Raw genomic sequence first — 24,351 nt, forward strand, 5'->3', positions numbered from 1 at the left:
AGCATTAGGTATATCTCCTAATGCTGCCCCTCCCCCCTCCCCCCACCCCACAACAGTCCCCGGAGTGTGATGTTCCCCTTCCTGTGTCCATGAGTTCTCATTGTTCAATTCCCACCTATGAGTGAGAACATGCGGTGTTTGGTTTTTTGTCCTTGCGATAGTTTACTGAGAATGATGTTTTCCAGTTTCATCCATGTCCCTACAAAGGACATGAGCTCATCATTTTTTATGGCTGCATAGTATTCCATGGTGTATATGTGCCACATTTTCTTAATCCAGTCTATCGTTGTTGGACATTTGGGTTGGTTCCAAGTCTTTGCTATTGTGAATAGTGCCACAATAAACATACGTGTGCATGTGTCTTTATAGCAGCATGATTTCTAGTCCTTTGGGTATATACCCAGTAATGGGATGGCTGGGTCAAATGGTATTTCTAGTTCTAGTTCCCTGAGGAATCGCCACACTGATTTCCACAATGGTTGAACTAGTTTACAGTCCCACCAACAGTGTAAAAGTGTTCCTATTTCTCCACATCCTCTCCAGCACCTGTTGTTTCCTGACTTTTTAGTGATGGCCATTCTAACTGGTGTGAGATGGTATCTCACCGTGGTTTTGATTTGCATTTCTCTGATGGCCAGTGATGATGAGCATTTTTTCATGTGTTTTTTGGCTGCATAAATGTCTTCTTTTGAGAAGTGTCTGTTCATGTCCTCTGCCCACTTTTTGATGGGGTTGTTTGTTTTTTTCTTGTATATTTGTTTGAGTTCATTGTAGATTCTGGATATTAGCCCTTTGTCAGATGAGTAGGTTGCAAAAATTTTCTCCCATTCTGTAGGTTGCCTGTTCACTCTAATGGTAGTTTCTTTTGCTGTGCAGAAGCTCTTTAGTTTAATTAGATCCCATTTGTCAATTTTGGCTTTTGTTGCCATTGCTTTTGGTGTTTTAGACATGAAGTCCTTGCCCACGCCTATGTCCTGAATGGTATTGCCTAGGTTATCTTGTAGGATTTTAATGGTTTTAGGTCTAACATTTAAGTCTTTAAAACATCTTGAATTAATTTTTGTATAAGGTGTAAGGAAGGGATCCAGTTTCAGCTTTCTACATATGGCTAGCCAGTTTTCCCAGCACCATTTATTAAATAGGGAATCCTTTCCCCATTGCTTGTTTTTGTCAGGTTTGTCAAAGATCAGATAGTTGTAGCTATGCGGCATCATTTCTGAGGACTCTGTTCTGTTCTATTGATCTATGTCTCTGTTGTGGTACCAGTACCATGCTGTTTTGGTTACCGTAGCCTTGTAGTATAGTTTGAAGTCAGGTAGCGTGATGCCTCCAGCTTTGTTCTTTTGGCTTAGGATTGACTTGGCGATGCGGGCTCTTTTTTGGTTCCATATGAACTTTAAAGTAGTTTTTTCCAATTCTGTGAAGAAAGTCATTGGTAGCTTGATGGGGATGGCATTGAATCTATAAATTACCTTGGGCAGTATGGCCATTTTCAGGATACTGATTCTTCCAACCCATGAGCATGGAATGTTCTTCCATTTGTTTGTATCCTCTTTTATTTCATTGAGCAGTGGTTTGTAGTTCTCCTTGAAGAGGTCCTTCACATCCCTTGTAAGTTGGATTCCTAGGTATTTTATTCTCTTTGAAGCAATTGTGAATGGGAGTTCACTCATGATTTGGCTCTCTGTTTGTCTGTGATTGGTGTACAAGAATGCTTGTGATTTTTGTACATTGGTTTTGTATCCTGAGACTTTGCTGAAGTTGCTAATCAGCTTAAGGAGATTTTGGGCTGAGATGATGGGGTTTTCTAGATGTACAACCATGTCATCTGCAAACAGGGACAATTTGACTTCCTCTTTTCCTAATTGAATACCCTTTATTTCCTTCTCCTGCCTGATTGCTCTGGCCAGAACTTCCAGCACTATGTTGAATAGGAGTGGTGAGAGAGGGCATCCCTGTCTTGTGCCAGTTTTCAGAGGGAATGCTTCCAGTTTTTGCCCATTCAGTATGATATTGGCTGTGGGTTTGTCATAGATAGCTCTTATTATTTTGAGATACGTCCCATCAATACCTAATTTATTGAGAGTTTTTAGCATGAAGGGTTGTTGAATTTTGTCAAAGGCCTTTTCTGCATCTATTGAGATAATCATGTGGTTTTTGTCTTTGGTTCTGTTTATATGCTGGATTACATTTATTGATTTGGGTATGTTGAACCAGCCTTGCATCCCAGGGATGAAGCCCACTTGATCATGGTGGATAAGCTTTTTGATGTGCTGCTGGATTCGGTTTGCCAGTATTTTATTGAGGATTTTTGCATCAATGTTCATCAAGGATATTGGTCTGAAATTCTCTTTTTTGGTTATGTCTCTGCCAGGCTTTGGTATCAGGATGATGCTGGCTTCACAAAATGTGTTAGGGAGGATTCCCTCTTTTTCTATCGATTGGAATAGTTTCAGAAGGAATGGTGCCAGTTCCTCCTTGTACCTCTGGTAGAATTCGGGTATGAATCCATCAGGTCCTGGACTCTTTTTGGTTGGTAAGCTATTGATTATTGCCACAATTTCAGAACCTGTTATTGGTCTATTCAGAGTTTCAACTTCTTCCTGGTTTGGTCTTGGGAGGGTGTATTTGTCGAGGAATTTATCCATTTCTTCTAGATTTTCTAGTTTATTTGCATAGAGGTCTTTGTAGTATCCTCTGATGGTAGATTGTATTTCTGTGGGATTGGTGGTGATATCCCCTTTTTCATTTTTTATTGCATGTATTTGATTCTTCTCTCTTTTCTGCTTTATTAGTCTTGCTAGCAGTCTATGAATTTTGTTGATCTTTTCAAAAAACCAGCTCCTGGATTCATTAATTTTTTGAAGGGTTTTTTGTGTCTCTATTTCCTTCAGTTCTGCTCTGATTTTAGTTATTTCTAGCCTTCTGCTAGCTTTTGAATGTGTTTGCTCTTGCTTTTCTAGTTCTTTTAATTGTGATGTTAGGGTGTCAATTTTGGATCTTTCCTGCTTTCTCTTGTGGACATTTAGTGCTATAAATTTCCCTCTACACACTGCTTTGAATGTGTCCCAGAGATTCTGGTATGTTATGTCTTTGTTCTCTTTGGTTTCAAAGAACATCTTTATTTCTGCCTTCATTTCATTATGTACCCAGTAGTCATTCAGGAGCAGGTTGTTCAGTTTCCATGTAGTTGAGCGGTTTTGAGTGAGTTTCTTAATCCTGAGTTCTAGTTTGATTGCACTGTGGTCTGAGAGACAGTTTGTTCTAATTTCTGTTCTTTTACATTTGCTGAGGAGAGCTTTACTTCCAACTATGTGGTCAATTTTGGAATAGGTGTGGTGTGGTGCTGAAAAAAATGTATATTCTGTTGATTTGGAGTGGAGAGCTCTGTAGATGTCTATTAGGTCCACTTTGTGCAGAGCTGAGTTCAGTTCCTGGATATCCTTGTTAACTTTCTGTCTCGTTGATCTGTCTAATGTTGACAGTGGGGTGTTAAAATCTCCCATTATTATTGTGTGGGAGTTTAAGTCCCTTTGTAGGTCACTCAGGACTTGCTTTATGAATCTGGGTGCTCCTGTGTTGGGTGCATATATATTTAGGATAGTTAGCTCTTCTTGTTGAATTGATCCCTTTACCATTATGTAATGGCCTTCTTTGTCTCTTTTGATCTTTGTTGGTTTAAAGTCTATTTTATCAGAGACTAGGATTGCAACACTTGCCTTTTTTTGTTTTCCATTTGCTTGATAGATCTTCCTCCATCCCTTTATTTTGAGTCTATATGTGTCTCTGCACGTGAGATGGGTTTCCTGAATCCAGCACACTGATGGGTCCTGACTCCTTATCCAGTTTGCCAGTCTGTGTCTTTTAATTGGAGCATTTAGCCCATTTACATTTAACATGAATATTGTTATGTGTGAATCTGATCCTGTCATTATGATGTTAGTTGGTTATTTTGCTCGTTAGTTGATGCAGTTTCTTCCTAGCTTCCATGGTCTTTACAATTTGGCATGTTTTTGCAGTGGCTGGTACCAGTTGTTCCTTTCCATGTTTAGTGCTTCCTTCAGGAGCTCTTTTAGGGCAGGCCTGGTGGTGACAAAATCACTCAGCGTTTGCTTGTGTGTAAAGTATTATTTCTCCTTCACTTATGAAGCTTAGTTTGGCGGGATAGGAAATTCTGGGTTGAAAATTCTTTTCTTTAAGAATGTTGAATATCGGCCCCCACTCTCTTCTGGCTTGTAGAGTTTCTGCTGAGAGATCAGCTGTTAGTCTGATGGGCTTCCCTTTGTGGGTAACCCGACCTTTCTCTCTGGCTGCCCTTAACATTTTTTCCTTCATTTCAACTTTGGTGAATCTGACAATTATGTGTCTTGGAGTTGCTCTTCTCGAGGAGTATCTTTGTGGCGTTCTCTGTATTTCCTGAATCTGAATGTTGGCCTGCCTTGCTAGATTGGGGAAGTTCTCCTGGATAATATCTTGCAGAGTGTTTTCCAACTTGGTTCCATTCTCCTCGTCATTTTCAGGTACACCAATCAGACGTAGGTTTGGTCTTTTCACATAGTCCCAAATTTCTTGGAGGCTTTGTTCATTTCTTTTTATTCTTTTTTCTCTAAACTTCCCTTCTCGCTTCATTTCATTCATTTCATCTTCCATCAGCAATACCCTTTCTTCCAGTTGATTGCATCGGCTACCGAGGCTTCTGCAATCTTCGCGTTGTTCTCGATACTTGGCTTTCAGCTCCATCAGCTCCTTTAAGCCCTTCTCTCCATTGGTTATTCTAGTTATCCATTCGTCTAATTTTTTTTCAAAGTTTTTAACTTCTTTGCTATTGTTTTGAATTTCCTCCTGTAGCTCGGAGTAGTTTGATCATCTGAAGACTTCTTCTCTCAACTCGTCAAAGTCATCCTCCGTCCAGCTTTGTTCTGTTGCTGGTGAGGAGCTGCGTTCCTTTGGAGGAGGAGAGGTGCTCTGCTTTTTAGAGTTTCCAGTTTTTCTGCTGTTTTTTCCCCATCTTTGTGGTTTTATCTACTTTTGGTCTTTGATGATGGTGATGTACAGATGGGTTTTTGGTGTGGATGTCCTTTCTGTTTGTTAGTTTTCCTTCTACCAGACAGGACCCTCAGCTGCAGGTCTGTTGGAGTTTACTAGAGGTCCACTCCAGACCTTGTTTGGCTGGGTGTCAGCAGTGGTGGCTGCAGAACAGCGGATTTTCGTGAGACCACAAATTCAGCTGTCTGATGGTTCCTCTGGAAGTTTTTTCTAAGAGGAGTAACCGGCCGAGTGAGGTGTCAGTCTGTCCCTCCTGGGGGTGCCTCCCAGTTAGGCTGCTCAGGGGTGAGGGACCCACTTTAGGAGGCAGTCTGTCCCTTCTCAGATCTCCAGCTGCCTGCTGGGAGAACCACTACTCTCTTCAAAGCTGTCAGTCAGACAGGGACATTTAAGTCTGCAGAGGTTCCTGCTGAATTTTTGTTTGTCTGTGCCCTGCCCCCAGAGGTGGAGCCTACAGAGGCAGGCAGGCCTCCTTGAGCTGTGGTGGGCTCCACCCAGTTCGAGCTTCCTGGCTGCTTTGTTTACCTAAGCAAACCTGGGCAATGGCGGGCGCCCCTCCCCCAGCCTCACTGCTGCCTTGCAGTTTGATCTCAGACTGCTGTGCTAGCAATCAGTGAGACTCTGTGGGCATAGGACCCTCCGAGCCAGGTGTGGGACACGATCTCCTAGTGTGCCGTTTTCCAGGCCCGTTGGAAAAGCACAGTATTTGGGTGGGACTGACCCGATTTTCCAGGTGCCGTCTGTTACCCCTTTCTTTGACTAGGAAAGGGAACTCCCTGACCCCTTGCGCTTCCCCAGTGAGGCAATGCCTCGCCCTGCTTCGGCTCGCGCACAGTGCGCTTCACCGACTGTCCTGCACTCACTGTTTCGCACTCCCTAGTGAGGTGAAACCAGTACCTCAAACAGAAATGCAGAAATCACCCGTCTTCTGTGTCACTCAGGCTGGGAGCTGTAGACCGGGGCTGTTCCTGTTCGGCCATCTTGGCTCCACCGACAAGTTATGTTTTTGTAAGGCATGTGATATGGTTTGGCTCTGTGTCCCCAACCAAATCTTGTCTTGAATTGTAATCCCCATATCTTGATGGAGGGACCTGGTGGGAGGTGAGTGGATCATGGGGCCGGTTTCACCCATGCTGTTCTCATGATAGTGAGCAAGTTCTCATAAGTTCAGATGGTACATCTCCTCACCACACCCCGCCCCCACCGACTGCTATGTAAGATGTGCCTTGCCTCCCCTTCACCTTTTGCCACGATTTTAAGTTTCCTGAGGGCTCCCCATCCATGCGGAACTGTGAGTCAATTAAACCTATTTATTTATTTATTTTTTTGAGATGAAGTTTTGCTCTTGTCACCCAGGCTGGAGTGCAATGGCGCGATCTTCGCTCATTGCAACCTCTGCCTCCCAGGTTCAAGCGATTCTCCTGCCTCAACCTCCCAAGTAGCTGGGATTACAGGTGACCCCCAGCACGCCCAGCTAATTTTTGTATTTTTAGTAGAGATGGGGTTTCACCATGTTGGCCAGGCTGGTCTCAAACTCCTGACCTCAAGTCATCAACCTGCCTCAGCCTCCCAAAGTGCTGGGATTACAGGCGTGAGCCACCACGCCCAGCCTAAACCTCTTTTCTTTATGAATTACCCAGTCTCAAGTAGTTCTTTATTGCAGTGTGAAAACAGACTAATACAGCATGTATCCATTTCACCTAAGTTGCTAAATTTATTAGCATAAAGTTTTTCATAGTTTTCCCTTATCCATTTTTTAAAACTTTTTTTTTAAATGAGGGTCCCACTATGCTGCCCAGGCTGGTCTTGAACTCCTGGCCTCAAGAAATCCTCCTGCCTAAGCCTCCCTCCCTAGTAGCTGGGATTATAGGTGCATGCCACCATACCTGGCTCCCTTTTTTTTTTGGAGATGGAGTCTCGCTCTGTCGCCAGGCTGGAGTGCAGTGCTGCAATCTCAGCTTACCGCAACGTCCAACTCCCTGGTTCAAGCAATTCTCCTGCCTCAGCCTCCCGAGTAGCTGGGATTACAGGCACATGCCACCATGCCCAGCTAATTTTTGCATTTTTAGTAGAGACGGTGTTTCACCATGTTGGCCAGGATGGTCTCAATCTCCTGACCTCGTGATCCGCCCTCCTTGGCCTCCCAAAGTGCCGGAATTACAGGCGTAAGCCACAGTGCCGGGCCCTGGCTCCCTTTTTATCCTTTTAAATATCTTTAATAAAACCTCTTTTGTTTCTGATATTCAAAATTTATGTTTTCCTTTTTATTTCTTGATTTGTGTTAATAGGCGATTGTCAATTTTATCTTTTTCAAAGAAAATATGGCTTTGTTGATATTCTCCATTGTTTGTATGTTTTTCTATTTCACTGATTTCTGCTCTGATCTTTATTATTGATTTCCTTTTCATTGCTTTGGGTATAACTTGCTCTTCTTTTTCTAGAGTCTTAAGCTGAAAATTTAGGTCATCGATTCCAAGCTTTTTTTTCTAAGATAGATATTTAAAGATATAACTTTTAGTTGCATCTCACAAATTTTGATATGTTTTGTTTTCATTATTATTTAGTTCAAAACATTTTCTAATTTCTCTTGTAATTTCTTTTTTGGTACATAATTTATTTAGAAGTGTGTTGTTTAATTTTAAAGAATTTGGAAATTCTCTAGGCATCTTATCAATATTTGTATTGTTATGGTCAGATAAAACATTATTTAAAATGTTAATCCTTTGAAATTTGTTGAGACTTATTTTGTAACCCAGCATATGGTCTATCTTGGTGAATGTTTCATGTGCCTTTGAAAAGAAGGTGCATTTTGCAGTTGGTGAGTATAATGTTTTGTAAATGTCAGTGTGTTGCTAGTGTTATTGAGATCTTTAATGTCCATACTTTCTTGCTCCTTGTCTTATCAGTTATTGTGAGAAGCATATTAATTTCTTACGATGATTTCAGATTTACTATCTCTCTTTTGTTTCTATTGGCTTTTTTTTTTTTTTTTTTTTTTTTTTTGCTATACTTAAATGTCCGTTTTAGGTGTGGACACATTTAAGACTTTTGTCTTTCTGATGAGTTGAATCTTTCAATTATGAGATGTCCTTTTCTATCTCTGGTAATATCCTTTGTCTTAAAGTGCTTTGGTATTAATATTGCCACATCAACTTCCTTATGCAAACTATTTCTGTAGTAAATATTTTACATTAAAAAACTTCTTTTAATCTATCTGTGTTTTTATATTTAAAGTGCATCTTTTGGACAGCATATAGCTAGATCTCAGGGTCAGTTTCTATTCTATTGCTTGCTGCTTCTTGACAGCAGGTCACATTATTTTCTGGGGGTTTTTCTTGGCACATCTATTCATTTTTTATTTTATACTGGATGTTTTGGTGGTTGTCACTCAAGGACACCTTTTACATTCTGCCAGCAGTAATATTCTTCACTCTACAATGTTGCTGAAGTCTCTTCTCAGCTGAAATATCTTCACATATCTGACTGTACCACTCTTTATTCCTATTGTCTCTAATTTTGTGCAAATTCATTGCAAAGACCAAATAATATAGCCGAAAGGAACTAAAGGTTTTGGAACCAAATAGACTTGAATTTTAATCTTGGTTCTGACACTTAATAGCTAGGGTATCTTGGGCAAGTTATAAAATCTCTGTCTCTGTTTCTTCATCTTTAAAATAATTGCAAAAATTCTCCATCTTACTTGGCTGTTATGAGCACTGAAGATGACATAGACATATCATATAGCATATAGTAGATATTCAATAAATTGTACCAGCTATTATTAAGTACTAATACATCTGGTTCAAGTTTTCTACATCTCATAAGAGACTTCGCTGTTTAACTGGATAGCCTATCCAATGCTTTAGCCCATTGACTTCCTTGACTCCAACAACCTCTACCTAAAATTCACTTCCCAATCCCATGGCCATATTTAGAAGCTGTCATCATCTAGAGGCATACCACTTTAGAAACTTTACACTTCAATATCCCAAATTTTCATCACGATTTTTCTCCTTTCCTTTGTTATCTTGTCTTCTACAAACTTTTATTGAGCACTTACTTCCTGTTGGGTCTATCAAAATGAATGAGACAAATTTCTGTTCTTTGTTCTCACAAATCTCCAAGTGTGGCGAAAGGGACAGATAGGCAAGCATACAATCATAAAATCATGGTTATCACAGGTTATTGTACAGAGCACAGGATGGATATCTAACCGAGCCTATGGATCAGGCTTCCTGGAGAAGCTACTGCCTTAGGTAATTTAGAAAGAATAAGTAGAATTTAGCCACATAGAGAAGGCAGAGAGGACAGCAATCCCAGGGTCTAGGGGAAGCCTGACTTGTTGAGTCCAATTAGAGAGAGTGTAAGAGGACACAGAAGAAAGCCTCATCACAGAAAGCTTTGTAAGAGCATTTGTCAGATTTCCAAGTAAAGATCATCTGAACCATGGAAATAAGTGGAAAGATTCAAGAAATATGTAGGAGGTAGGATTGAAAAGACATGGTGACTGGATATTGGTGAAGGAGAAAGAGATGTCAACAAGATTTCTGGCTTACATGACCAGTTGGATGGTGAAACTAAGAGGACACACAGGAGCAGATTTTGGCTGCAGGGAGATGATGAGCTCAGGGTTGGGTCTGAGGTACCAACAGGACAACAAGGTGGAGATATACAGTAGACAGCTGGATAGACAGATCTGGTGCTTAGAAAAGAAGTGAGATTGGAGACAGAGATTTAGCAATCAAAGCAGAGATGAGGCCATGAGAGTGGATGGGATTGTTCAGGGAGCATATATAGAATGAGAAGATATTAAGAACAGAACACTAAAGTTAGATCTATAGACATATATTTGAGAGTCAGTGAATATTGCTAGGGATTTTATAGTCTCAAGAGATGACAGTAGCTCCTTCCTTCCCTCCTCCCAGCTCCTCACCAGAAGTGGCCAGGTGCAGATCTTCCAGCAAGAAGAGGAGGGAGCCTTTAGAATCCTGGTGATGCCCAGGCTGTGGGCTGGCTTCTGTTTGGCCCTGGATTCCTCTGCTCAGCAGGAGACGGAGGTGGGTGGAACTGAAGGCAGGGTGGATGGGGCTGCACATGTAAGGGTGATGTGGCTCTACCAGCACCTCCACAAAGGCTGACTTCCCTGTTGCTGCCTCTCCAGCCAGCAACACTGGCTGTCCCCCTGACAGAAGCAGGTCCACCACATACAAGAGCCGTTCAGTCTGCAGGACAGAAGTGGGACTTACTGCAGCACCTCCAGTATAAGACAGTAATCTAGCTGAAAATAAAAGTCTAGGGGACTTGTCCTAGAGCTGTACTTGGAGAATATTTCATGTATTCTTGTGATTGTGAAAATATATCAAAGAAAGGGAGCAGGTGGGCCTCAGCTGATCTTCGAACATGGATTCCCCCTAAAATAAGTCCTGAAGTTCTAACCCTAGCTCTTGCCTTACTGTCCTCACACCTGGATAGACGGGTGAAAGGTGCCCAAAGTTCCTTTGATGTGGCTGCTCAGGTATTGTCCAGTGAAGGGGACCAGTGTTCCATCTTCAGGGCTTACATGTAGATCAAACACCAAGGCTGAGGGTGGTGGCTCAGGGTAGTTGGAGAGGCGACTAATAGAATCCCTTATGAAGGTATCAAAGACGGGCCAGAACCTGCTCAGATGGACACACAGGCAAAAGCGTCAGACAGTTACAACACTTCCATTTATGACACACTCACACACTCCACCATACCCTAACAGTGATGCCATGTGGGTTTTTACTTCCACGGGCCAGTCCATCTCAGCCCTCTGCATCTCCCATCCCCCATCCTGGTAGGTACCTGGAGGGAAGGTGGGCTCCAAAGCCCCAGATCAAGGCAAAAAGAAAACTGCTGACAGCCAGCAAGTGTTCCCTGCACTTATTTGGCACATCGTCACTGTCAACCTGGGACTGGTTTAGAAAGCTGCTTTTTGAAGACCTGAAACTTTGGGCCACAGGATCACTACAGCTGAGGTCCTCTGCGAAAGTTGCCATGGCCATGATAGGAGCCCCAGTAGAAAAAGGTGGAAGGTGAAAGAAAGAAAAAAGGTTGACACTATTACTTCTCACTCCTGGCCCAGATCCACTAAAGAACGCATGCCCCAGGCTCCAGCTATATACCCCAGCTACCCTTAAGGCCCCATCTCTCTCAAACCAGCCCTTCCATCTTCCCACCTGGTCCAGGGGCCTTCTCCTCCTTTAGGCGCAGGTGGGGGTCAAGCAGACTATGCAAGATGCGTGCCATGCTGGTAACTTCTGCCACACCTGCACAAACAGCCCGCTGCCCGTGTACCTGCAGCAGAGAGCTGACACCTTGGCGGGTGAGGAATCGCAATGTTGCAGGCACCAGAACCTCAGCCATGTGGTTGAGCTCAGCGACTGTCTGGTGCTGCAGGCGGTACTCATAAGGAAGGGATGCCATCAGGGCACTAAGTATACACTGCCAAGTCTGCTCTCCACCACACCAGACTAGGGCACAACAGCCTACCACTGTGGGGGACATGCCTGTTGTGTCAGCCACCTCCATCAAGAGAAAGGTGCCTGGGGGTCGTGCTATCTGTTGTCCACTGGGGAGACTAAGCTGGGGAAGCTCACTCAGGAGGCAAGTGATGGAGTCCAGCCAAGCAGCATTGGAGGCTCCATCACATATTAGCCAGTGCTGGGTCCCCATTGATTCCTCTGTCTGCCTCTTTTGGCCCATGTTGTTACACTGACCAGCTGCACGAAGTACCTTGGGAAAGATGCCATGATGCCAGCAGGAGCCCTCTAGCCATCCCAGGAACTCCTGGGGACTGAGGCCACTGGGGTACAGGTGGGTAATTTCCACAGGCTGGCAGCCTTGGGTTGAGGTGTCCTCCATGGCTGCCAGCCAATTCTGGATCTTAAATAAGCTGTGCCAACAAGTGGTCTTGCCGCTGCCTGCAGGGCCCAGGAGCAGAATGCCTGAGGCCCGGCTCAGGGCCTGGCTCAACTGTTCCAAGGACCCCAAAATATCAGGGCTGGGATGCAGACCTACCTGCTGCAGTTCCTCCACCACCAGTGGCTTCATCAGCTTGTAAGTCATAGGTTCTGCCAGCACCTGGCTGGCGCTAGGGAAAAGCGCACACAACAGCCCTCGGAGGTTGTGCAGGTGGAGCCCATTGAGAATGCTAAACAGTGGTGAGCGCAGTAGGGCACGCAGTAGGGCAGCCTCCTCAATGGCAGCTAGGCTGTGAGGCTTCTGGCACTTCGGTTCCTCCTTGGTCACATTTAGTGTCTGTATTGTGTCTTCCAGTATCTGCTTGAGCAGTGGCAGGCGGCAGGGCAGGGGCCCAGACACCAGCTCGCGCTCTAGAGAGAAGAATTTGGATAGGCGGGTAGCCATCTGGAAGGCATCCCGCATCCCTGCACCCAGCAGAGTCAGCTCTGCCACTTGCCGCAGATCAGGCAATGCCAATGCCACAGGCCGCAGCAGCAGGTGCAGGTTGGCAGGCACAGCAGAGCTCAGGGCACGCAGTACCAGGAGACAGCCATAGCCAAGGCGCATAGACACGTGATGTTTTTCAAAGAAGCCACTGCCAAGGAGCTGGGGCTGGGTGGGGTCTATGGTGCTTGTGTTTCGGGAAGCCTCCTGGTACAGTGGGGCATACAAGTGGTGCAGTTCACCCAGGCGCTGGCCCAGGGCAGAGAGCAAGCCAGGGGGCAGCTGCTGAACTTTCTCCAACAGCAGCCAGGCACCACCCTGCAGGGCACCATTCAGATAGTTGCTCAGGCATTGAGCCTCTATCTGAGGTGAGCAGGGCAGCATCACCAGCTGGCGGCCCAGGGCCTGTGCCAGGCTATTCACTATAGCTCTCTTGCCCACACCATTAGGACCCAGTACGGTCCCACAGGCCACCTCCTCTAGGGCCAATAATAGTACCAGGGCTGGCCGTTCAGGCAGTAGGCTGGGTAAAGGCCCTAGTCTAGGTCCCAGGTACTCATAATTGTACAGGAAGGACCTGCCTAGCACATCTATCCAGCATGCCGCTGGTGACAGAGAGGGTTCAGAAGATGCAGTAGTCTTAAGACTCTGTAGGGGGCTTTTGGGGATTATGTGAGGTGAACCCAAGTGATACTTGAGTTGGCGGACCCAGTGAAAGTCTGTGAGATCACTGACCTGGTGCTGTTCCAGCAGCTGTGCTATATCCCGGTGAGTCACTGCCATGACCAGCAGGGCACTGAGAAGGCTGGTCTGGCGGACAGAAGGCAGGGACTGCCCACCTTGGGAAGACCTCTGGGCCTGCATAAAATTCACCAGTACCTCAAGCTTGCGCATATGCATGGAGACCATGGATAGGGTACCCCACTCAAGCAGAGTCTCCTCCATCTCAGCCCGCCATACTACCTCCTCCGCCACCAGCACACACTGCCATGGGAAGGCCTGGACTAAGTCGATCCAGTGCTGGACATACAGTTGCAGGTACAACTTATTTTGCTTGGGCAGCTGCTTGAGGGCCTCACCTAGAGATGGGCCTCGAGCAAGGCGAGCAGCCACACAGCCCTGCAGCATGTGCACCAGTGCCAAGCGCAGACACTTCTCCAGAGAGGCCAGCCACTTAGGGAGATCTGGATGCAGAGGAAGCGGACCCTGCAGCTTCACCTCCTCCCCACCTGCCCCTAGCACTGCAAGTGCCTCCATCTGAGTCTGTGTGTTTGGGCTTGACTCCCAGTCATCTGTATTTTTCTCACCAGTTGGGCAAGACTTGAAGCTCACAGCATGCACATGAGGAAAGCAGCGTCGTACCCATAGCTGGGCTTCACATGATTCCAGTTGAGCAGCCAGCAGGGCTACCAGCTCACTGTCACTAAGGAAGAAGAGGCGGGGGAAGTGAGCACACACCCCATAGAGCACGCTCTCCAGAGTCATGATGATGCCCTCCAGCTCCACCGATCCTGCTTGCAGCAGTTGTTGCAGCTGCTGGCCTTGGAAGTAAGGGCTCCTCTCGGCACTGGGCACTACAAGTGACAGAACCATGGGGTCAGCTACAGAGATGCGCATCAGAGTTCGATACTGGTCATCCATGACCTTGAAACGAGAGTTCTGTGGTGAGGGAGAGGATAAAAGTGAGGGCCAATATGAAGTGGCAGCTCCCCCTTTCCCACGCCGAGCCCTGCTATTCAGGAACCCTTCTTGCCCTCTCTGCCTCAACCCCCTTCCCTACCAGGTCAGCATTAGGAAACTGGATCTTCATCTCATGCAGAACTTTATTCAGAAAAATCCACTTCTGCTGGAAAGTCAGCCACACCTCCAGCAGGGCACCTGTGTAAGCAGCCAGAGAAATGCTGGTGGGAAACACTAAGGTTCTACCTTCTGCAGGGGAATCCACCCTGCTCCTGACCTCTCAGGTACTCCGCCAGCCCAAGCAAAATACTCTGCCCAGCAGGACTCAGGGACCTTGCTTGAGGGAGAAAAAACTTTCACTGTGAATAAAAACCTGATCTCTTCATCCCAAGAAACAGCCCTGAAGGAGGTCCTCACTCTGTTCTTCATATCTTCTCCCACCCAACCTCCACCTCTCACCCCCATCCCTCTGGGACATCCTGCCTCAGGTCTCACCCATCAGCCTGGCGAGAGGCCTGCACTTACCCAGGCCATGCATGATGGCCACCCACTCCAAAGCTATTTTGTTTAAATCTCCTGACTTTTGAATGGCCAGGATCTTGGACAACACCTGAAGACTTTCCTGGATGGAATCCTGCAGGTTGCTGTAATCTAAGACAGAAAAAGCTGAACTAGCAGTCAGATGAGGCAAGGGCCGGGGCTGGGGGAGAGAAGAGCAGACCAGGGGAACCTTCCAGGTGAGGCAGTTACAGAGACCCTGATGCCCTTTCTGTCTTTTTCTTTCCCACCCCCTTTTTTTTTTTTTTGAGACAGAGTCTCGCTTTGTCGCCCAGGCTGGAGTGCAATGGCACATTCTCAGCTCACTGCACTATGCTTCCCAGGTTCAAGCAATTCACCTGCCTCAGCCTCCTGAGTAGCTGGGATTAGAGGTGTGTGCCACCATGACCAGCTAATTTTTTGTATGTTTAGTAGAGACGGGGTTTCACCATGTTGGTCAGGCTGGTGTCGAACTCCCAACCTCAGGTGATCCACCCACCTCAGCCTCGTAAAGTGCTGGGATTACAGGTGTAAGCCACCATGCCCAGCTGCCCTTTCTGCCTTTAAGGATTCCATCAGCCAATATGTAGAGCCAGTAAAGCACTGGAGTCTCAAAATGGTGAGAGAAGAAGCTCCTCCTTTCCCAAGGCACTGTGGGCAGACTCCAGGCCAGCTAATTTCCCTGACTAGCTGCTATGAGTATCCACCTAACTCCATGGAAGTGCTTTATAAGAATTAGAGCCTCTAGCCCGGGAAGAGGGCTGAATGGCTCCAGGACCCTACATAATATTTCTATAGCAAGAATGCCCATTCTGTCTTAAAAGGGGTCCTGGTAGAGAAGCTGAGAACAAACTTTTCTCTCATAGTCTTAGTACTTCGCTCCTTGGTGCTGCTTAAAGAGTCATCCCTTCATGCCACAAGTGCTTGGTAAGACTAGGGCTGAAAATGAGGTAGGGACACTAGTCGGGGTAAAAATGAGAGAAGAATCAAGAAAAGATGTTTATTCAGACACATGTAGGACTCTCTGAACATCCCTGGTGGGAAGAAAACCCATTATCCTGCTCTCAGAGTGACAAAACTTTTACTCCACTCTCTAGAGAAAACAGCATTGGACTAATGCTTTCAGCCCCTCTGTCTATCTTCTTCCCTTACTCTTCCCCATGTGAGGAGGCAAAGAGGCCCATCTTTTATGCTCTGTGAGATATGAGGCAGGCCACAGTCCTCTACACAGCTACCTGTGTAAGTGTACTTCAGCCTTCCTCTGCATATCCACACAGACCTCAAGTTCTCAATTAATTGGGGGAAGGTTATGACGAGGTAGCATGAAGTCTCACTTGACCTGGGTCCAAGCTGTGTCTACCAACATGATATATAAAACACACAAACTTCCTTGGGGGTGATGGTTCTGATAGTATACTTTCATTTTCATATATATCCTTGTTCTCATTTGGTTAAGAATCTAAAGGGGAGATTAATAATTTGTAGATGTGCCCAATCCTGTAACAACCTGTCTTCTTGAGGTAAGAATTAAATATATAACAAGTCCATCATTTGGGGTTTATTCGGGTGAATGAAGTCACCAGCTTCATGGTGTGTGGCCACTACAAAGATGTGGTCCTTGGTTAACATGCCCGGAGTTAACAGGAAAAGAAAGCCTGGCACAGAGAAAGGAGAGAACCCATAGGGAGAAACCTCAACCATACAAGTGCTTGGTGCAAATGCTAGCTTAGAGAGAGAAGGAAAAACTGAAAAGGAGCAAAGGTGGAGGAAGGGCTGTGAGCTCAGGTAAAGACCGGTAGGACCCAGACTGGTATCTGAAATTATGCTCACAGACATCCCAAGGCCCAGATTATCCAGAGCCTTTACTTTGTACTATGAATTTGTATTTATTACTTTTAGTAGCAGAGAAATCTAAGGATGAGGCAGAAAAGTGGTAGAGATCAAGTAGGAGCAGACTGGCAAAGTGTGGAACCAGGGTCAGAGACGGGCAAATGGATTAGCACAAAATATGCTCAGGACAAAAGTGGGAAGAGAATCTCCCTTCAGTCTTAGTGCAAATGTTAACTGCAGACATCCAGCCTTTGTGTCAGTCCACACCAAAACTTAAGAGTCCTTAATAAGGTCGAGATGTGAGCAAGGGGGCTGGGTGCCATTTATCAATATCCTGCAAATGGCTGGAAAAGGCACCCCTAACCAAATACTGGATATAAAGAGGTGATAAGGATAAAGAATTTGGGTAATAAGGAACATCTATATTAGAATGGAAAGGACCTACATTCTCCTCCATGCAGAAGTTGAACCAGTTACACATCTTGCCTAGTTGACGTCTACATAGCTTGAGTCCACCCACTTTTCTTTCCCCATTGCTACTATCCTTGTCTAGACCACTATTCTTTTTCACTTGGGTTATACCAGTCATCCCTTAACTGATCTTTCAATTTCCATTCCTTGCCTCCCTTCAATCCATTCTCCATATTGAAACCAGAATGATATTGTTAAACTAAAATCCAATTATGTTACTACCCACAAAAAACATGCAGTGACTTTCTATTGTTTTCATGTTATTGAGTAAATTATTAATGTGGCCCACAAGACTTTGCATGATCTGATCCTCTCCAGTTCCATCTGCTCCATCCCCTCCTCCACTATTCTTTGGGATCCAGCCACAGAGAAACAGAAGCTCTTTTATTGCATGCTCCCCATTCTTACCATCAAATATACTGACTAAAGCCCTAACTGAACTGAAACTCACAGATTTCAAGCTATTCTTTAGAAGACTCAAACATTTTTGCTTCCAGTAGTTAAAGTGTGTGCACACTAAGAATAAGAGTGTGTTTGCAAATCTATTTATGTGAGTTATGTTGTGATTTTAAGTAAAGAGTTGAATCTAATATTGTAACAACCACTGACACATTGGTGGGGGGAAAGTTGCTGTTTCTATGGAAACCACAGAAAGCTTCAGAAAAGGCAAACTGATTAAACACATGCTATTAGGTATAGGCAAGTCAATTTTTATAAATTGGGAACTTACAATAAAAACCTGGAAAAGTTCTGGACTCTGAGACAGTGTCTTCTATGTAACTCCCATACTGTCTTAATCTCCTTGGAAGTCCTCTCCCCACCTCCCTCTCTCCACACAGTGCCCAGCTTCTGCAGCTAAGGTCCTTCCCTTCATAGGGACTTTAAAAGTGTCTTCATGTTGCTGCCCAACTTTACAGAAAGTGAAAGCAGAAATAGTAGACAATGCATTAATGCAAGAAAGGCAGTGAGGAACTATCAAATCAAACAAAAGCTCTTGTCATTAGGTTAAAACGTTAGTAAATAAATGTACAGGTATATATTTTAAGCTAAAATAAAAATCTTACTATGTATGCATCATTAGTTTTTTGGGTTCACCAACTGGGTTCCAGTTGTGTTGAATAAGAAAATTCTCCTCTATTGGCAATGCCCTAGCTATATCATCTTGGATGCTTATGTAAATACTGTTCCCTTTGTCTGGTCTGCCCTTCTCACCTGGCAAGTTTGGCAAACTCTTACTCCTTCAAAAAGTCAGCATAAGGCCTCTGCCTAAAGAAGACTTCTCTGATTCTCTCTCTGGTTCTTTGAGCTGGTCCTCTCTCTGAGATTCTACTGCCCTCAGTAAGGTGCTCCCTTGTGTTTATCCCTATAGTATTGTCTGTCTCTCACTGGACTCAGAAATTTCTGAGGGACAGGGATACTGTCTGTAAGTCTCAAGGTCTCCTGTGTTTAGCACAGAGGATGCAGGTTTGATGAGGGAGAGAATAAAGAAATGGATTAATGAATAAGGCATAAAATCAGACAGCAGAGTGCAATCTAGAGGACAGAGCATTGAAAGGTGTAGACAACTGACTATGAGGAATTTCTGAATGTACCCAGAAAGGGGAGGACCTTTGCTGAAGGACCCAGGCATTGAGTAGAGATGGGTGAGGGGAAGGGGATCCCAAGGAGATTAAGACAGTAGGGGGGCTACATGGAAGACACTGTCTCAGAACAGACTAATGTCTCAGGCTGTCTAGTAAGGATGGGGCCCTGGCTAGAGAATCAGATCTGGCAGGGCTTGATGGATATGGTGGATGAAAATGGCCCCCAGCAGGGGGCTTTCACTAGGTCACAAGGACTGGGTCTCACCTGAGAGGATGAAGGTGCCACTATCTTTGTCCACTACCTCCCATTGGGGTCTGTGGAGCACCTGTCTCTTGGAGCGCTCTGAGGCTGGGGGCTCGTAGGGTACATGCAGGATGAAGTTGAGCAGGCGCAGCTGGCGTGCTTCCCAGTACCGCTGCAACCGCCGTATAGTCTCTTGGGCATGAATTCGTTCATTTTCATTCTGCCAGACCTGGAACAGCTGGATCTCAGGAACCAGGATTGGGTAACTGCTTAGGGGACAGGCTTGGAGCTGGGACTTGGGAATTGGATCTGAGGCAGAACTCAAGGGCCAGGGCTCAGGAGAGTGGAGGTCTCAGAGATGAAGGGAGAGTGGGACCATCAGGCTTCAAAGATAGGCTATTGGCAGCATCTAACTACCTTGTCCCGGGGCCACTGCCTTGGAACCCCCACCCACTTTTGCAAGGCTCCAACTGAGCAAATACCTCAGTCAGCTCACGCCCTCTGGGGACAAGACAGGTGTTGGGGGACACCTGCCATTCTGTGTGCCCACAACTTCAGGGCTGCCACCCACTTCCTTCCCCCATCAGGGACATACTCTCAGTCACTGGGAGTCTGGAATCACCCAAGAGATCCCCAACTGGAGACTTAAAGAAACTGTTCCTGCCCTTCAGGCAGGTTAGCAGTCTCAACCCCACATTAAATCACATGCCAAACACCCACCACCCTCTTGTCTAAAGGGACTGCTGGGCCTTGACTGGCTTTATTACAGGTCCTGGCTTTGGACCACCTCCCTCGCCCCTGTACTGAGGGCCCCACCTGGTTGATTCGATCTGCAAACTCCAGCAGTGGATAAGTAAGCAGCTGGCCCAGCGTTAGAAGTTCTATAGTTTGGAGACTGCCCAGCCCAAGGGCTGGAGGTAGAGAAAACAAGTCAGAGCAACACTCAGTATGTGGCAGAGTCCAGCCCATATCCCATATCCCAGAGCCCAGCCCAGCCCAGCTCAGACCCCAGATAGCAGATCTCAGAGCACAACACAGAGCCAACAGCTTAGAACCCAAGGTCTAGAGCACAACTCAGAGCCCAGAGCTAAGGCCCCAGCCCAAGCCCAGCCACCATCAGCAGAGAGGAGGTAGTAAGGGAAGTTAAAAATTTTTGTCCCAGCTAAGGAAAAGAGATTGAAACATGTGGGAAAGCTAGCGAGAAACTTGGGGAGGAAAGGTGTTTCCAGCAGGAGCAGCAGGAAACTGAGTTGTTGCATCGCTCTAACCCCAAATATTTCCCTTTCCCCCTCCTCTGACATTAACCAAACATACCACGCAGGAGACACTGGCAGTTGAGGCTCTGTGAGTGGAGGCTGCCCAGCTTAGTGAGCAGGGGCAGGTAGCTGCGAAACTCCCCCAGGATGCGCATGCAGTGCTGCAGCACGGGGCTGTGCAGCCCCAGGGTTGTGCTCATCTGTGCTGCCTCTGTCAGCCAGCCCTCTGTCTTCTCCTGGGCCATAGCTAGGCTGAACTACAGGGAGAAGGGCTCACTGTCAGCTTGAGACTCTTCCCCTCCCCCACCACTGTAGTCCTTCACTCCCAGGCAAGAGCTCCAAGGAAGGGTGTCAGCACCTTGGCAAAAGCCATGCACTTCCACTCGCTGATGGTTTCAGAGATGACTCGGTACAGGTGCCATATGCGCTGCTGCTGCACAATAGGATGTGTCCCACAGATTGGCAAGGGCACAGGAGTCTCAACCTCTGTGGGGGAGGGCTGACTTGAGACCTGGGCTACTTGCAGTGTTGGGAGGGGGGGGTGGAATGATCAGTCAAGAGCCCATAATGACAGAAGGTAGGGTCCAGAAAGTGATGGTTGGGGGTGGGGGAAGTGGAGTTCCAAGTTGTTTGGCTCAACAGTGGAGGTGGGGTTAATCCAAGGAACAGTTACTCCAAGGAAAGACCATCTGGGAAAATGTGATGGCAGTGAAAGGGAAGAGTTCCTCTTTTATTAGTCTCCATCTCATTCACTCCATTCTAATGACACTGGACTCTTTACTATGGCTGAGATGCACCAGACATGCACCCTCCTGCTAAGGGCCTTTGACTGGCAGTTTATTCTTTCTGGAACACTCTTCCTTCAGACAATCACATGGCTCATGCCCTCACCAACTTCAAGTCCTTGTTCAAACAAACAGCATCTTTTTTTATTTTTATTTTTTGAGACAGAGTCTTGCACTGTTACCCGGGCTGGTGTGCAGTGGCGTGACCTCGGCTCATGGCAACCTCCGCCTCCCAGGTTCAAGCGATTCTCCTGCCTCAGCCTCCCGAGTAGCTGGGAATACAGGTGCACGCCACCATGTCTGGCTAATTTAGAGACAGGGTTTCACTATGTTGGCCAGGCTGGTCTCGAACTCCTGACCTCGTGATCCGCCCACCTCGGCCTCCCAAAGTGCTGGGATTATAGGCATGAGCCACCACGCCCAGCCAAACAGCACCTTCTTAATGAGGCCTATGCAGGCTATCTGGTTAAAAATTCCTAGCTACCCTTCCTGGCATTCTCAACCCCTCTTACCCTGTTCTATTTTTTTTTTCTCTATCACTTACCACTTTCTTATATACTACAGAATTTGGTTATCATCATTGTTTATTGTCTTTCTCTCCCAACTAGAAGTTTGGGTCCATTAAGAAAAGCGTTTTGTCATTTGTTCACTGATGTACCTCAAGCCTAGTGTACACAGCAGTCTCTCAACAAATATGTGTTGAATGAATGAATGAATGAATGAACGAGTGAATGAACTGTCAGCCCAAGAGAAAGTTCAGCAAGATGAATATAAAAAAAGATCTGGCCCACATAGAGGACCTGTCATGTTTACCTCTGGCCATTATCCTCCACCCCTTCATCTCACAGGGTACTACATTAGTTCTTAATCAATTACTTATAGTCAGTTGTGAGATAAGTGTCAATAGGAATTTATAATTAACAATAATTATAGTATCGAGGTTTGCAATTTACTTAAAAGACAACAGATATCTCATTAACTTGAACTCCAGTTTACTTTCTTCAGTGGAACAAAAAGTGATAGAGTCACACCCAAGTGCTGGACCTCATGCGTCTTACACATGTGCACATCATCTATTTTGGAGATCTCAGAATATTAAAAACCTGGAATCACTAGGCTATCAAAGCTCTGATCTGACAAAAAGTAAAATGACAGTAAATCTAAACTCTTCCAGTCTTTGTCTAAACTCAAAGATATTGCTAGAGTCCCATATAATCTTTGACAGCAGTTGTTTCAACATCAAATATTGGACAAATAAACAACTTCGTCTGTAAGAAAGAGCACAGATGATATCTCCAAACACATGAAAAGATAAAGACAAACTGGGGATTAAGAGCAAATGTCCTTTGATGGACATTTTGTGGTATCTACTTGATAATTTCCATGCATTTTAAAACTTTTTATATGAAAATGAGTTCCAATCTTTAAAGTTGTAGGAAAAAGTAGTAAAAAAAAAAATTGTGTACCTTCTATCTTCCATAGGTATAGATATATATCTATACTGTTTATCTTTGCCTTTTGTTGACATTTTACCCATTTGCTTTATCATTTGCATTCACATGCTCTGTGCATGGGCATGTGTATGCACATACACACACACAATTTTTTTTTCTGAACTATTTAAGGGCAAGTTACATAAATACTTAAGTATGCATTTCCTAAGAATAGGGATATGCTTTAATATAACCACAGTGCGATTCCAAATTTCATATATTATATTGATACAATATTTTAATCTACTGTCCATATTTCAATTTTGTCAGTTGACCTAATAATGTCCTAGATAGCTTTTTTTTTTGCCTCAATTATAGCATCTGGTCCAGGGTGAAGTACTGCATTTGTCATGTCTCTTAGCTTCTTTTAATCTGGAACATTTCCATAGCCTTTCTTTCTTTTGTAACAGACATCTTTGAAGTATACAGTCCCCTTTTGCCATTTTTTTGTTCATAGAAAGTTCCTCATGTTGTGTTTTTATGAATTTTAAAAATGATACTCAGCTGGACTACGTAAGTGATATTGTATCCTTCTCCAGTATCACATCTGAAGGCACATGATGTCCCTATGTCCTTCATTGGTGATGTTAATTTTTAATCACCTGGTCAAATTATTGTCTGATTTCTCCACTAATTGTTGTTTCTTTTTCTTTCTTTTTTTTTTTTTTTTCAACAAATAAGTGATCTCTGGGAGAAACTCTCTGAGATAGTGCAAATATTCTGTTCCTCATCAAATTTGCCCTAGATTTGGCATCCGTTGATCCTTATCTGATCTGGTAATTACCATGATGGTTGCAAAATAATAATTTTCCCACTCCAGTCTTCCTTCCACATTTACCAGTCAGCTCCTGGCATTTTACTGTAAGCATGAGTCCTCATTTCTCTCTCATTGATTTATCTATTTATTATTACTATGGATAATAAATGCCTTTACTTCAATAGCTTATAATTTATTATTGTACTTACTTTGGTGATCAAATTGTTCCAGATTTAGCCAGTTGGTATCCCTTCTGAATCCTTGTGATATGCTCCCATCACTTTTTAAAACACTTTAATACTTTCTTACTTTCTGGTATAAAAAGACACTTTAAGTTCATCTTGTACCTACCCTGCCACAGCCCTGGAATCATCCATTTCTCTAAGGAGCTCTGGTTCCTTTTAATGGAGAATGGTATTAGAAACTAAGACCTGAGCATAATGTGGCTTCTTGCTACTGGGGTTTCTTTGCTTCATGTCCTCTTCAGCAGATAGAGATAGCAAATGTGTGCACATGTATGTACACATAAACATACAGTTACATGCATATACATGTGTACATAAGCATGCATACACATGCAAAATGTGTGTTTTAAAATGCAATAGAAATACAAAGTGATACCATAGGAAATGGAAGCTTATAAAACAAGCTCACAACATTTTTCCAGAACTCAGAGAAAAAGAATAAAGGAATGAGTGATGATAAGATTAAAAAAATGAATGAGAGAGATTCAGTACATCCAACATACATATAAGAATTCTGGAAGGAAGGCCAGGCGCAGTGGCTTACACCTGTAATCCCAGTGCTTTGGGAGGCTGTGGCAGAAGGACTGCCTGAGTCCAGGAGTTCAAGACCAGCCTGAGCAACAAAGTGAGTCCTCATCTCTACAAAAAATACAAAAATTAGCCAGGCATGGTGGCACACACCTGTAGTCCCAGCTACTCAGGAGGCTGAGGTGGGAGGATTGCTTGAGCCTAGGAGGGTGAGGCTGCAATGAGCTGTGATCATGACACTGCACTCTAGCCTGAAATCCTGTCTCAATTGTTTGGTAATGGCTCTTATATTCCTTCCAGAGCCCACAGAGTTCTTTAAGAACAGAAGGGAACCAGCTTACCTGCACTACAGTATGGAAGAGTTGAGACCAATAGTTCTGTCCTGGTCTCCTCCTGTGTATTAGTGAGGCCCTCAGTAGCCTCCTCTCTATACCACACTGGCTGGAGGAAGTGATCTGCTAGAGCATC

The 24,351-nt window shown here is 44.9% G+C and overlaps 1 protein-coding gene across 5 annotated transcripts in view; it reads right to left on the reverse strand.

The window, feature by feature from the left end:
• DNHD1 (dynein heavy chain domain 1) overlaps positions 1–24,351 on the reverse strand; it is an 84,415-nt gene that overhangs the window by 19,419 nt on the left and 40,645 nt on the right. For all 5 annotated transcript variants that reach the window (XM_063641171.1, XM_063641168.1, XM_063641169.1 and 2 more), the window contains 10 exons: positions 20,434–20,561; positions 20,134–20,332; positions 19,636–19,730; positions 18,841–19,048; positions 14,680–14,805; positions 14,255–14,352; positions 11,247–14,133; positions 10,873–11,050; positions 10,511–10,703; positions 9,980–10,268 (listed from right to left, as the gene is read on the reverse strand). In XM_063641171.1, coding sequence (XP_063497241.1) covers positions 9,980–10,268; positions 10,511–10,703; positions 10,873–11,050; positions 11,247–14,133; positions 14,255–14,352; positions 14,680–14,805; positions 18,841–19,048; positions 19,636–19,730; positions 20,134–20,332; positions 20,434–20,561 — 4,401 coding nt within the window. The remainder of the gene's footprint in view (positions 1–9,979; positions 10,269–10,510; positions 10,704–10,872; positions 11,051–11,246; positions 14,134–14,254; positions 14,353–14,679; positions 14,806–18,840; positions 19,049–19,635; positions 19,731–20,133; positions 20,333–20,433; positions 20,562–24,351) is intronic.

The sequence above is a fragment of the Symphalangus syndactylus genome, chromosome 6 (assembly GCF_028878055.3).
Source record: "Symphalangus syndactylus isolate Jambi chromosome 6, NHGRI_mSymSyn1-v2.1_pri, whole genome shotgun sequence".
Lineage (NCBI taxonomy): Eukaryota > Metazoa > Chordata > Mammalia > Primates > Hylobatidae > Symphalangus > Symphalangus syndactylus.